At 40.6% G+C, this 14438-nt stretch overlaps 1 protein-coding gene across 2 annotated transcripts in view; it reads left to right on the top strand.

Annotated features, from left to right (window-relative positions):
- The window catches only part of LOC144599414 (transferrin receptor protein 1-like), a 47503-nt gene that overhangs the window by 11944 nt on the left and 21121 nt on the right, over positions 1–14438 (top strand). For both annotated transcript variants that reach the window (XM_078410270.1, XM_078410269.1), the window contains exons 5-12: positions 2540–2683; positions 4931–5042; positions 5264–5383; positions 7082–7177; positions 10151–10290; positions 11536–11702; positions 13055–13171; positions 14176–14261. In XM_078410270.1, the coding sequence (XP_078266396.1) occupies positions 2540–2683; positions 4931–5042; positions 5264–5383; positions 7082–7177; positions 10151–10290; positions 11536–11702; positions 13055–13171; positions 14176–14261 (982 nt within the window). The remainder of the gene's footprint in view (positions 1–2539; positions 2684–4930; positions 5043–5263; positions 5384–7081; positions 7178–10150; positions 10291–11535; positions 11703–13054; positions 13172–14175; positions 14262–14438) is intronic.

Here is a 14438-nt window from a genome sequence, read left to right as displayed (position 1 = left end):
GGCTGTGGTGGCTTTGACAGTCCGGAGTCGCCTTCCAGAGGGAAGTGCTTCAAAGAGTTTGTGGCCAGGGTGAGAGATGATCTTGCCCGGTCGCTTCCTGGCCCTTGCAGTGTACAGTTCGTCAATTGGGGGGAAGGTTGCAGCCAACGATCAAACGATTTGTTGCAGCCTCCGGATGTCGTGCTTGGTGGCTGAGCCAAACCAGACCATGATGGAGAAGGTGAGGATGGACTCAACGATGGCAGTATAGAATTGAACCATCATTGCTTGTGGCAGATTGTGTTTCCTCAGCTGCCGCAGGCAGTACATCCTCTGTTGGGACTTTTTGACTGGAGTCAATGGTGGCCCCCCCATTTAAGGTCCTTGAAGATGATGGTTCCAAGGAACTTAAATGACTCCACAGATGTGACTGTGGTGTTGTTGATGGTGAGTGGGGGGAGGGGAAGGGGAGCTCTCCTAAAGTCCACAATTAGTTCCACTGTCTTAAGAGCATTGAGCTCCAGGTTGTTGCGATGGCACTAGGACGCCAGTTGTGTCATTTCCTGCATATAGGCAGATTCCTCCCCTTCCTGGGATCAGTCCAATCAGGGTTGTGTCATCCGCAAACTTGAGAAGCTTGACAGAGGAGTCTGTGGAGGTGCAGTCGTTGGTGTAGAGAGAGTACAGGAAAGGGAAGAGTACGTAGCCTTGCGGTGCTCCTATGCTGAGGGTCTGCGGGTCCGAGATGTGCTTTCCCAGCCTCACATGCTGCTTCCTGTGTCAGGAAGTTGATGATCCACTGACAGAAGGGTTCAGGCACAGTCAACTGGGAGAGTTTGGAGTGTAGTAACTCTGGCACAATGGTGTTAAATGCAGAGCTAAAGTCCACAAACAAAATCTTTGCATAGGTCCCCTTGCTGTCTAGGTGCTGGAGGATGAAGTGCAGGCCTAGGTTGACTGCGTCATCCACCGATCTATTGGCTCGGTATGCAAACTGCAGGGGGTTTGTGATGTTTTTCAGCTGGGCCAGCACAAGTCCTTCAAAGGTCTTCTTGACTACAGAGGTCAGTGCGACAGGCCTGTAGTCATTAAGACCAGTGATCCTTGTCTTTTTGGGTATAGGGATAATAGTGGAGACTATGAAGCAGGCCGGGACAGTGAGGTTTCCAGGGACTGGTTGAAAATGTTTGTGTAGACCGGTTCTGGTGTAGCCAGTTGAGGGTAGAGGGGGAAACATTGTCCGGTCCTGGAGATTTCCGGCTTTTCTGTTTCCTGAATAGCCTCTCCACCTCCGCAATTTCTATTGTTGGAGATGGAGAAGTGGCCAGACTGATGTTGGGCAACAAGGTGGTGGTGTGTAGTGGACGAGGGCCCAGTCTTTGCAGACTGGAGTCAGGCTGTGAGTAGGTGTGAAGTGGTGATGGGGGGGGGGTCCCAGGGTTATGTTTCTGTTTCTTGAACCTGCAGTAGAAATCATTCAGGTTGTTGGTCAGCTGACGCATGTCCAAGGTTTTCCTTTTGTAGCTGGTGATTTCTTGCAAGCCCTTCCAAACTGAAGAAGCGTCATTAGCTGACAACTTGCTTCTCAAGAGTACCTTTCCTTGGCAGTTCTGATTCCTCTTCTCAGCTTGTACTTGGCCTGCCTGTAGAGGTCTGCATCTCTGCTCCTGTAGGCCTCATCTTTTGACTGGCGTAGCTGTCTGAGTTCTGCTGTGAACCAGGGCTTGTCGTTGTTGAACCAGACCCGGGCCTTAGAGAGAATGCAATTGTCCTCGCAAAAGCTGAGATAGGATGTCACAGTCTGTATACTCATCGAGGCTTGTGTTTGCTTCCCTGAACACATTCCAATCAGTGCAGTCAAAGCAGGACTGTAGTTTTTCAATGCCCTCGTCCACCTTTTTGTAGTTCTACACCCAACACCTCTGTGTAGAAGAAGGAACTGCAGAAGTTGGTTTAAACCGAAGATATACACAAAAAGCTGGAGTAACTCAGTGGGATAGGCAGCATCTCTGGAGAGAAGGAATGCGTGACGTTTCGGGTCGAGCCCCTTGTTCAGACTAGTCTCTCCGGAGATGCTGCCTGTCCTGCCGAGTTACTCCAGCTTTTTGTGTAACCCCTGTGTAGAAATAGTTGCCCCATGAGTTCCTTTTAAATCTTCCCCCGCTCACCTTAAAACTATGCCTTCTAGTTTTAGATACCCTTACCCTGGGCAAAAGACTGAGTATTCACCTCATCTAAGCTGCTTTCTTGATTTAAAATACCTTTGAGGTCATACCTTGGACCTCCTACACCAAGGAAAAACACTCCAGCCTCTCCATATAACGCAAGCCCTTCGGCCCCGATAACACCCTGGTGAATGTTTTCTGCACCTTTCCCGTTTCCGTACTCAATGCCCTCACCAATAACACAGGTAGCCTGGTTGGTGAAGAAGGCATTTGGCTTGCTTGCCATCATCAGTTCGTGATCTCATTTGTTCTGACCAATCATTGCTTTCTGAATATGCACTTAGTTCATATCAAAGTTAATGCAAGTTGTTGACTATGGCATCTGTTGTTTACAGCAAAGTTTCTGAGATCAGTGATCACCAATGTGGTTCTAACGGTGATCTGACTAACGCTCAGTACATCATAGAAGAGTTCACAAAGATGCTTCAGCAGCAAAACGTCTGGTTTGATACCCACTACGTAACATTGCAGGTTACCAGGTTAGTGCTTTTGGAAAGGCCACTTGAAAATTGCTTTACATAAGCTGAAGATGATGGTTGATTATTACAAATTGTTAACCATTATGCACTTCTGTGTACCAGATCTTAACTTTCAGTAGTATAGCTTACTAAATAGCATACACAAGTGACTGCAGATGCCGGAATCTTGAGTTAAAAATAAGATGAATATAATGAAGAATAATTCATATTTCAATTTCTTATAGCTATGCAAGAGCAGTTCCTTTTGGAAAAAACAGTTAATGCAAAGCATACTCCATAAGTTCATAATAAAAGGGTCTGTTTAATAGGGTTGGCAGATTTAAAGCACTAATGCAGAAAATAGTCCGTTATGAAATTGGGGTTAATAGTTGATGATTTGAACACTGATAAAACTGTTATGTGACTCTTGTACTTTAAAGGTAGGGTCTGTTGTTGACTATAACATACCTCAAGTTTCCACAGTGTTAATGGTCGATTAGTTTGCTAAACATTTATAAGAATAGATCCCCAAGCACGAACTTCATGAAAGAAACAAACAACCATTTCTGCAGACTCCGGAGGTTCCCAATCATGAATTTCACAAAAATGCTTTGACAGCTGGGTAAACTACATGCACCTTGGCTGAACTGGCAGTCAAGTTGCCTGAATAGTTAAATGTTTCTGACATTTATGCGTTACAAATTAAACTTGTAATTACTGCTTTAAAAAATAAAAATTGTTCAAAAGAATGGGGTTGCTGAGTCTCATTTGCTTCCATTTTAGCAGTCAGATTTTCCAATGTAAATGCTTGGAAGCTGCAGAAAATTGGTTGTCCTTTGATGGGTTGTCGGAGCTGATTGCCACGAAACCTTTCAACTTAGAATTAGTCAGAGTCATATGGCATGGAAACAGGCCTTTCGGCCCAATTTGCCCATGCAGACCAAGGTGCCCGATCCAGGCTAGTCTCATTTGCCCACGTGTTTCCCGAATCCCCCTAAACCTTTCTAATCCATGTACCTGTCAAAATGTCTTTAAATGCTGTTATAGTACCTGCTTCAACTACCTCCTCTGGCAGACTGTTCCATATATCCACCACCCACTGAGTGGTAAAAGTTGCCCCTCGGTTTCATGTTAAATACTTCCTTTCTCACCTTTAATGTAAGATTACCCCTCAGCCTCCTGCATTCCAAGAAAGAAAAGTCCTACGCTGCTTACAGCTCAGGCCCTTGAGTGCTGACAACATCCTCGTAATTATCATGCCTTATTACTAATCGTGCCTTATACATTCTCAGCTGAATCATTGATATAAACCACAAACAACAATGGGCTCAGCACCGATCCCTGAGGTACACCACGTCATAGGCCACCAGTAAGATAAATAACTGTCTAGCATCACCCTTCCTTTCATTTTGTAACGAGGCTGCTAACTCCCCCTGGATCTCATGCAATCTAACCATCCAGAGCAGCCTACCGTGCTAGTCCAAATAGAAAATGTCTACGGCCTTGCTTTCGTCAACTTTCTTGACTGCTGCTTCAAAAAAAAAAGAATTCCAATGCACGAGGTGCGATCTTCCGAGTACAAACCATGTTGACTTATCTCTAATCAACCTCTGCCTATCCAAATACAGGTAAATTGTATCTCTCAGAATACTCTCCAATAACTTACCGTAGATGTTCCAGTTGCTATTTGCTAGGCTTTTTCTGCAGCCCTTTTTAAATAGAGGCACTGGAAATCTGCACACTCATTGCTCTGGAAATCTGCACACTCATTTCAGCAAATTTGCTGCTTCAGGCAAAGGCCAAACATTGCTGTAGTATTTTTAAGGGCTGTGCAACTTTTTGGACTGTACAGCAGAAGACTTAACTGTGAAATGGAAATATTGAAACAGTGGCACACTTTCTATTTGGGTAGAGTATTGTCGTCATCTGCTAAAATGGAATTTAACTATTATGCATTCAAATTATTATTTTGTATGGCCAGCATGATTGGCATCTTTTCTTTATGGCCTAATACGGTGAAATTTAAACTGAGTACTGAAGAAGGGTCTCGACCCGAAACGTCACCCATTCCTTCTCTCCTGAGATGCTACCTGATTTTGTGAATAAATATCTTCGATTTGTACCAGCATCTGCAGTTATTTTCTTATACTGAATTCTGTTATTTGATTTCATAACTTTGTTCTTATCCATGATAAATATCACTGATTATTGTGCTCTGACCAAAAATTAATGTTAGCTAAAATTAAAGGAAATAATCTTTCTCTCCAGCAAATCTCCAAATAGAATATGGATCGTTGGTGGTGCAAATAACGGAGAGGTAGAGTTAGAAGAGAAAAATTCAAACGTGTATTGTCCATATAGTGCAAATGGTACATTCACGGTAAGAGTCAAACATTATCAAATATTTGTGGGTTATTTAAATATGTTTCAGCAAACTTGCTGTTTATTCTAGGATTTACTGATCTTTGGGCAAACTAGCCAATTTGAAAATAGTATTTCTCTTTTTAAAATGCCTTCAATATTGAGATTTGAATTGTATTGCAGGAGACCATGTGGTAGTGATTCTGTATTCTTACATTAATGCATTCCATATTTTTCTAGGGCAAACTTCTATATGCTAACTATGGAACAGACGATGACTTTAAAGAATTGCAGAAGCAAATGGATGTCAATGGCACAGTTGTCATCGTTCGTGCGGGGAAGATCAATTTTGCTGAGAAGGTTCTGAAAAATATTCAATTAAACATGAATAAACTTGTAAAATGTTTTTGCTGTTTTATACTTGAGCATGAAATTATTATTTGTTACTGGTTCTTGCAAAGCTTGTGTTCCAATTATCAGATGAATGTCCTGAAATTGATGGATTCCCATTTTTTAGTCAATTCAAATCTATAATGTTCCTCCAAATAGGATTCTGGTGGACAGAGTGTCTTATCATTATATTCACTGTTCCGAGTAATATTGTCAGATTTTCTATTAAACCGCAGTAATGTCTTAACCATTAGTCAACATACTGACATTTGGATAAAGATTTTGCTTAGAATTCAGCTTTTCCATTACATATTAAGCAGTTTTGTACAGTTCAGTGGAAGCATGTGCAAAATTAACAACTGTTATCATATCATATCATATCATATATATACAGCCGGAAACAGGCCTTTTCGGCCCACCAAGTCCGTGCCGCCCAGCGATCCCCGTACATTAACACTATCCTACACCCACTAGGGACAATTTTTACATTTTACCCAGCCAATTAACCTACATACCTGTACGTCTTTGGAGTGTGGGAGGAAACCGAAGATCTCGGAGAAAACCCACGCAGGTCACGGGGAGAACGAACAAACTCCTTACAGTGCAGCACCCGTAGTCAGGATCGAACCTGAGTCTCCGGCGCTGCATTCGCTGTAAAGCAGCAACTCTACCGCTGCGCTACCGTGCCGCCCCTTCTCCCTTTTATTGTGCCTTCTAACTAATTTTGTAAATGTGTGCTTTTATGTATAACTTGTGTTTTGAAAAATTGAAGAATTTGTGCTGCAATCTATTTAAAAAGGAACAAGTAAAATCAAAAGTAATTTAGGGGGTTTGTTGAAACACAAGTTCTTTGTGCAGATATTAATAGTTGGGAGATGCAAAACAAAAGAGCTTCAACCTTCATGCTGATGGGAATTTATGGAAAAAGTTGATGTATCAATGTGACAAAGTGGTGGTAGACTGCATTTCACTTGATTTGGTATTTTTGGAAATGTATTAATGAGCCACCAAATTGGTGCATCTTTTTCTGCTTTCCTGATTTGCATCCTGAAATTATACACCCCAGCCTGAAGCATTTTCCATTAAGAGGCAGAGAGACATGGAGACTTAAATTGCCCACTACTGTTGTTCCTGATGTTTTTCTGTTCTTGGGTGTGTGTGAAATGAGTCGAAATAATGATAATGACTTGAGGGTATCATAAAATTAAGGATATAGTGAGGTTGACAACTGATCTTAAGTATTTGGAAGGAAAGGGTATTTGGAAATTATTGGAAAGGATCGCTGATATTGAGATCTGTTGTATCTGCACCTTCCCCTTCCACTTAAATAGTTGTCTAATGCCCTTCACCCATATCGCCAAATATTTTAGCCAAGTTGACTTCATGCTTTAATGTTATTCTTTGCTCGTAGCTATATTTTTCCATGCTCCAGCACCACCACCTTTTTCTACTCTCTTGTTTTGATATTTCAAGTACTGTAGAATCTGTGTCTTTGTGATAACATACAGATCAGATAAATGGATCTGAGGTACCAATATTGTTATACTACACAATTAAGAAGGTATTTTTAAATATTCCTTTAATACAACTCTTCAATTTATATTTAAAATAGAGATTAGAAAATTTAAATTAGGAAAGGAATGATTTTAAAGTGTTTTCCATTTTTAGGTTTTTAACGCTGAGAAGATGAAAGTTGGAGGTGTTCTAATCTATCCTGATCCCAAGGATTATCACCTAAATGAAGATATGGCAATGTTTGGACATGTAAGTATGATTGCACTCCAGTTTAATGTGCAGTTGAATCTCCACTTCTGCTTCGACTTGGTGGACATGCACAGTAGTCTTTTCAAGAATATGTATACTTGTGGTGGAAGGAAGAGGAGACAGAAATATCAACGAATATACAGTAAAATGTTTGGTATAAGGGTTATGGATTAATGTGATTATTTTCAAATATGGTTACGTGCAGTAAGCAGAATGAGTTGAATATTTCCAGGCTTCTCTATTTCCTGCAGCATTTTTGTTTTTATTTACCCTCATCTGATTGCCAACATTTCAGAATTGGCCACTATGGGATTGCCGTTCTGGAGTCTTGCTCCATAAGAGGAAGTATTTCCTGACCTCAGGATGTGCTGCATTGGAGAAGATGTGGGACTGGACAATAGTCAGAATCGTTAGTTTCATAGGAGGTGTGATAACAGTTGGTGTTAGGAATGAGGAGGTGGTAGGAGAGTTCATTTGTGAGATTATCCCTCTCAATGTGCTTCAGTTGCCAATGTTTGAAGCATTATCTATCTGCTTGAAGGGCACCACAGTGGCACAGCTGGTAGAGCTGCTACCTCACTGTACCAGAGACCTTGTGCTCTGTGTGGAAGTTATACATTCTCCCTGTGGCCACAAGGGTTTCCTCCAGGTGCTCTGGTTTCCTCTCGCATCCCAAAGATTATGTGAGTTTATAGGATAATTGGCCTCAGTCAAATTTCCTCTTGGGTGTAGAAAGTGGATAACGTGGAAATAGTCTGAACAGCTGATCTGTTCCCATTCTGCATCTCTAAACTAAACCAAAATAAATTATGTGCGAGCAGGTGCTTGTGATGTAGAGCTACTGCTGCTTGTCGAAATTCTGTTGGGTATGTATTATGAAGTATGGGAATATTGAAAGCATTTTCCTATGTTGAATCTTGCTGACCTAGATCATCAAACTAAATCCCTGTATATAATTGATTGCAACCTATAAGCCAGATAAAAGGGAACAATCTCTGAACAGTCAAAAGATGGTGTTGGCAGATCTGCCTCAGAACAATGCCCACAGCTTGGCTAGCTTAATATTAATGACAACTTTTAGAATGTTTGATAAAAGAATTTAAAACTTAAAATTCAAATGAATAAATGTATAAATTTAAAATGTCATTCTAATTTTATTTTGATGCTTTAATTATTTATAACCAGCCTTCTCCTTTGCCTCCTAATTCTTTATCATATCATATATATACAGCCGGAAACAGGCCTTTTCGGCCCACCAAGTCCGTGCCGCCCAGCGATCCCCGTACATTAACACTATCCTACACCCACTAGGGACAATTTTTTTAAAAACATTTACCCAGCCAATTAACCTACATACCTGTACGTCTTTGGAGTGTGGGAGGAAACCGAAGATCTCGGAGAAAAACCACGCAGGTCACGGGGAGAACGTACAAACTCCTTACAGTGCAGCACCCGTAGTCAGGATCGAACCTGAGTCTCCGGCGCTGCATTCACTGTAAAGCAGCAACTCTACCGCTGCGCTACCGCTTTGTTTTGTACTTGGTTGAAATCGGACTGATTGAGCCCCATTTTGAAATTTGTTGCAGCAGCTCTTGAGTCCCAAAAATGAGCAATGAGAGAAGCAGAAACTCTCCTTTGTCTTTGCAGCCCTGGCCTCCTCCCAAAATCATCCTTCTCCCAATGCCTAATTTCCATCTCCCCACAGCTCCTTTGTGTTGATTAATTCCAGAGTTTAGTGTAATGTGGTTTTTTTCCCCAGACACAGAGCTGTGAGAACATTCAATCAAAAGACCGTTTTATTTGTTTTACATTGGTTTGGGTTTTAAAAAAAATGTGCATTGTACGCGAACCGTTTTGTGTCCATCTGCCACTTTGTGTTTGCCCACGTCAGGTGTTTTCAGTTGCACTGGGTGCTCATGATTTGTAACTCGCAAATATTTGTGTTAGTAAGAGACAATTTATAGCAAATAAGTGGATACCTTTAGTTTTTGGGAGAAGGTGGAAAAGGCTAGAGGATATTTCCATTTGTAGGATTACCGTTATACTTCATCTATTGAGAAATCTAGAGGAACTGCAATTGCATGCAAATGAAATTACATCTGCAGGAAAGCAATTTTGTACTAGGATTAAAAATGATCTGCTTGTCAATATCCAAAGCAACCCGCAGGCATTGCCACTTTCATTTCACTGCACATCGAGTATGTGTATGTGACAAATAAATTTGACTTGACTTGACTTGAAATGTAATACATGAAATCGAATACAGGTCATTCTGCTATAACACGAAAGTTGTGTTCCTATGAAACCCCGTGTTATAGAAAATCGTGTAATAAAGATGATTGCGTTAATGTGGGAAAGGGGGCCAGTGAGTTTCAGATTTGCAATTAAAAAAGTTATTTTTCCCTACAGGTTATTCAGAAATAAACGTCTTCATTTACAATGATTCAATTTTGTCACAGCGAGCTAAAGTAACTAAACGCTGTGTTACATTGTTCAACAGAATATTGTCACACAAGTGTCAATAGAAGAGATTCGTTTTCAATTCCCTGGGCCACTCGCGAACTATGTTAAGAGAAATGGGGTCTGATTACATGGATAAAGGCGCCCATCCCCCAATACTGTTTAAATCTTATTCTGCTTTTTTTCTACTTGTCAATATCCAAAGCAACCTTTAAGTGGTTCTCTTGGACCCGATGTAAATCATATTATAACCAATTCGGCCAACATAATGCAAATAGTGTTTCCGAAATCAACACGCGCGTTATATCCTATTTGTGTTATGGAAACTCATTTTAGCAGCACTATCTGTAGTGTTAATTAAATTACCTACTGTATAACTTGATAATTTTCCCGCTTGTCAGTATATATTGTTACGAGTGCATTGTTTAACATACATTTTAAAAACTCCTATTCACTCTAGTGTGTTGATTTGTTCATCGTGCATAACTAACAAGTGTTTTTTTTCCCCCAAAGGTTCACATGGGCTTGGGTGATCCTCGGACTCCTGGATTCCCTTCCTTCAATCATACGCAGTTTCCTCCAACCAAATCATCAGGACTTCCTGGGATTTTGGCTCACTCAATCAGTGCTAATGTTGCCTCTCGTCTACTCAGGTTAGTACACTCACATTCTTCAATATAGTCCGAGAATTGTCTTGAAGTTTAGAAGCATTGGAACTTTTACTCACGTTTTCAACAGACCATTTATAAAAAAACTACTCTTCTACTTTAGTGATTATTTAAATCTGCTAATCATTAGTAAATGGAGTGATTTTTTAAAATTAAACAGCCGAAGATTTAATACTTTTCTTTTACATTTTTTCCTCATCCCTGCTTATTTCAACAAATTTCTTCATTTGCCATTGTGCAGAGATGAGAGATTTCAGACTTTTGATGAAAATGCAAACCTGAAAGATGGAAATAATTAAAATTCCAACCTGGCTTTCCAGATTTCCATTCTCACAGTGATGCTTCTCTCCCTTCTGCCTGTCCTGGAAACAAATTTGCAAGCAGTTCCCAGGAATCTACTGAACAGTTCCAGCTATTTAAAAGACTGTCACGGTTGGGGCTGCAGTTTAAAAATAGAACCCATATTCCCCCTGCTGATGCTGAACCCTGAGCCGTGGGATGAGAAATCCTGAGGATGAGAAATCCAGAAAATCTTATGTTCTGGTTTTAGAATTGGGAACGAGGTTTATGTACACCTCTACACAGAGCTGGGCACGGGTGTGTTACAATGTTTGGGGATACACTATTCTTGCTCTTGTTAGAGACTGGCATGTGTGCAAAAACGAAGTACACTTGCTGAATTTGTGGGTGAGAAAGGAAAGAACCATGTACAGCTCTCCAGCTTGGGGTACTGATAAACATTGGCTCTTTGGCAGGAAGACTTGAACAGCGAGATTTATTTCAAGAAAGTACGATCTTTTGGCTTTTTTTTTTTTGATTGACTTGGATAACGTGAAATGATTTGAGATACAAGTCTGGATTTCTGTAAAGAAAGTTGTGCCCAGATGTATTAAAGCAAAATACCTGCTGCATAATTTCTCATTGTTCAGAATATTTCAGGCCTCCTTGTGTTTGATCACTCTCATCCTATTTGTCAGGAGCATTATAATGATCTGTTGGCTTAGCAAAAAGAAGCTTTAGAGCATTCAGATGTATATAACTCATAGATGTTGGTTATTTATTTAATGTTGATTAGTGTTTAATTTTTGTTGCATTAATATTCAAGTCTCATGATTAAAAATCTGCTCCTCTTCGCTACATATTTGATATTGGGCCCTGTTTTCCTATTTAATACTTTTTAATCTTTTTTAAATTTGGCAGATTTTGGTCATTTGTAATTTTTTTTTCCAGCTTGCTTGGTGGTGTAGATGCTCAAAAGAGTTGGCAAAGCATCAGTACAAAACTTGGGCCAGGGTTTGCTGATAATGATGGAGAAGTAAAGCTTGAAGTGAATAATGTTGAAGAAATAAGAGAGATGCATAATGTATTTGGTGTTATTCAGGGTAAAGAAGAAAAGGGTAAGACATTAACTTGAAATTAAAGGATGTCTAGTGGCAGAGCACAACTGACTATGAAGTTTAGTTCAGATGATGCCTTAAGCAGGAGAACAAATACTTGCTCGTGTTTTTCGCCTTATGTCTCTTGACTCAGATTGAATAATTACCAACAAAATTTTAAAAATCAAAATGCTGCTAAATTAGCATTTTGCAAATTATGGGATTACCACTGTTAATAAATTACATATAAAATAATGTGTGCGGGATTGAAGGTAATGGATACTGGATACTTATCCTGCTCAAAACATAACCTTGTTGGCTAACAACCTAAAAAGCACAGACCTCCCAACCCTTCTGAATTTGGCGGAAAGTTTCCGCTTTCTTATTTCATTTCCGCCATTCCGATTTCGCCTCACATTTTTCCGCAAAACTCACGCCTCGCCCTGCCCCGCCGTTGGCCACGGCTGGCCCCGCCCCGCCTTGCCCCTGGCCTTGCTGGGTAGCATGAGGCCAGTTGATGTTGAGAGGGGGTGGGGTGGGTGAATAGAGGGGGTTGGGGGGAGTGGGGGCCGGGGGGAGGGGAGTGGGGGGGGGTAGTGGAGAGGGGGAGTGGAGGTGGGGGGGAAAGGGGAGGGGGGTAGGGGTGGGGGTAGAATGGGAGGGGAGGGTGGAGGGGACATGGACCGTTGTGATTTGCTGTTGAAGACCACTGGAGCAAGTATGTCTTCAATGAAATTAGGTATGGGCAGTTTTAAATGAAACTCTTTCTTCATAACTTAGTTATACATTTTATGACCATTGTTCTTTTATTCAATACCAAGAGAATTGGGATGTGTAAGGAAAGGGCCAAATTTGAAACAACAAAACAAAACAAAACAATTTTTTCTTTGTGTTGTAAAAAGTATTTCTGTTCAATAACCTTTTTATAAATAGCAGAATATACTCATGATAGGCCTGACATTGTACATGTAGTCCAAGAACTACAGATTGTTGGAAATAATAGTCGTTTTCAAAACATGAATGTAGCGCAACGCGTATGTACATTTGACATGCATGCTTTTTTTTTGCTGAAAAGCTGCATTACGTGCCATATTATGAATTTTGATGTAAAATTGAATTTTGGACATCAAAATTATGAATTTGTTAAATCAAATGTTGGGAGATCTGAAAACAATATGGGTATGTTCAATGTTTGTTGTTCATTAGAAAAATAAACTTTGAAAGACTTGAGTACAGCAGATTTCAAGTTCACCAGAACCTGCCAACAAACATTGAGATATTAGTGGATCTAATTGAAAAATCTGTGGTGGGGGGGGGGGGGTGTATGCAGATCACTGTAAGTGCCATTTTACAAACATTGTTTTTCCTTTTAGATCATTATGTTGTGATTGGTGCTCAGCGTGATTCCTTTGGCCCTGGTGCAGCAGAATCTGGAGTAGGAACTGCTTTGCTGCTGGAATTGGCAAGAGTCTTTTCTGAGATGTTTGAAGGTGAAAGCATAGATTATACCTGACTTATGATGAAGGAATTTTAATGGCTGATTAATACGAACTATTTCTGAAGCATGGAAGATGTAGAGAGAGGAGTTAAAAAGAACAGGGATTAAACAGCCATGAGTATACAGAGGGAGAATCCTTGAGAATGGAGAGTGAGAGAGAGACCCTCAGAGCAAAAACAGTGGAGATCAAGATGCCTTGAGTGCAGTGAGGGAGGGTTTGGTGAAATAGAAGAGAGCTATAAAGAATGGGGGTCGAGATTATAGAGAGCAGGAGAGCCCATGAGAGTAACTTGGTTACAAGAAAAGAAATCTGCAATAAGACATCTTGAATCAGGTAGGGACATCATTGGTAGTGAATGTGACAACATAACTAAGATTGATAATGTTTTGGCAACTAATGGCTAAATTAAAAAGCAGAACCAGTAACGTTTGTAAACTCTGGATTTTTGTTTGAACCATGAACCAACTGGCATGCATTGCTCAGTTTGATATGGGAGAAATGCGTTAAAATTTTTGGGTACTGGTGACAGTGTCGTAAAAGGAAACGGACTAAATCTGAAACACACCGTTCATCTTGGGGGGGGGGGGAGAGAATCATTTGAGTGCGCAAGGAGTATTTATTGTCACGTGTACTGAGATACAGTGAAAAGCTTTGTGTGCTACACAGGCACATCATACTATTTCAAAATCCACATTATTTCAAATTTCCAGCAGGTGCAGTATGTAGCTTTCAGATATGCTTAAGTGTAGCTCTGCAGATCAAAACTAACAACTTGCATGCTTCAGCATGCAGGATTTTTGGGAGTTAAAGAGCAGTCAGACTTAATTTGTAAATTACTTGTATTGTGTAGGAAGGAACTGCAGATGCTGGTTTACACCAAAGATAGATACAAAATGCTGGAATAACTCAGCAGGACAGGCAGCATCTCTGGAGAGAAGGAATGGGTGACGTTTCAGGTCGAGACTCTTCTTCAGACTCGATGTATTGTTTTACAGGTGGGTTCAGACCTAGACGAAGTATAGTCTTTGCAAGCTGGAGTGGTGGTGATTTCGGAGCAATTGGAGCAACGGAATGGCTGGAGGTAACAACAGTTGAAAAGTTTTGAAAAAGTGCCAGACTATATATATACATTTTGGAATAATCAACACTAATTTGGATGGATATTAGCTTCTAAACATTTTGATGTGCCCAAGTTGTATTAGGTCAAATTCTCCATATTTTTTGGGGGCACGGTTTCCAGGATTTTGCTTGGCAGAGA

The sequence above is a fragment of the Rhinoraja longicauda genome, chromosome 13, assembly GCF_053455715.1.
Source record: "Rhinoraja longicauda isolate Sanriku21f chromosome 13, sRhiLon1.1, whole genome shotgun sequence".
NCBI classification, from domain to species: domain Eukaryota; kingdom Metazoa; phylum Chordata; class Chondrichthyes; order Rajiformes; family Arhynchobatidae; genus Rhinoraja; species Rhinoraja longicauda.
This window is presented reverse-complemented; position numbering and strand designations above follow the sequence as displayed.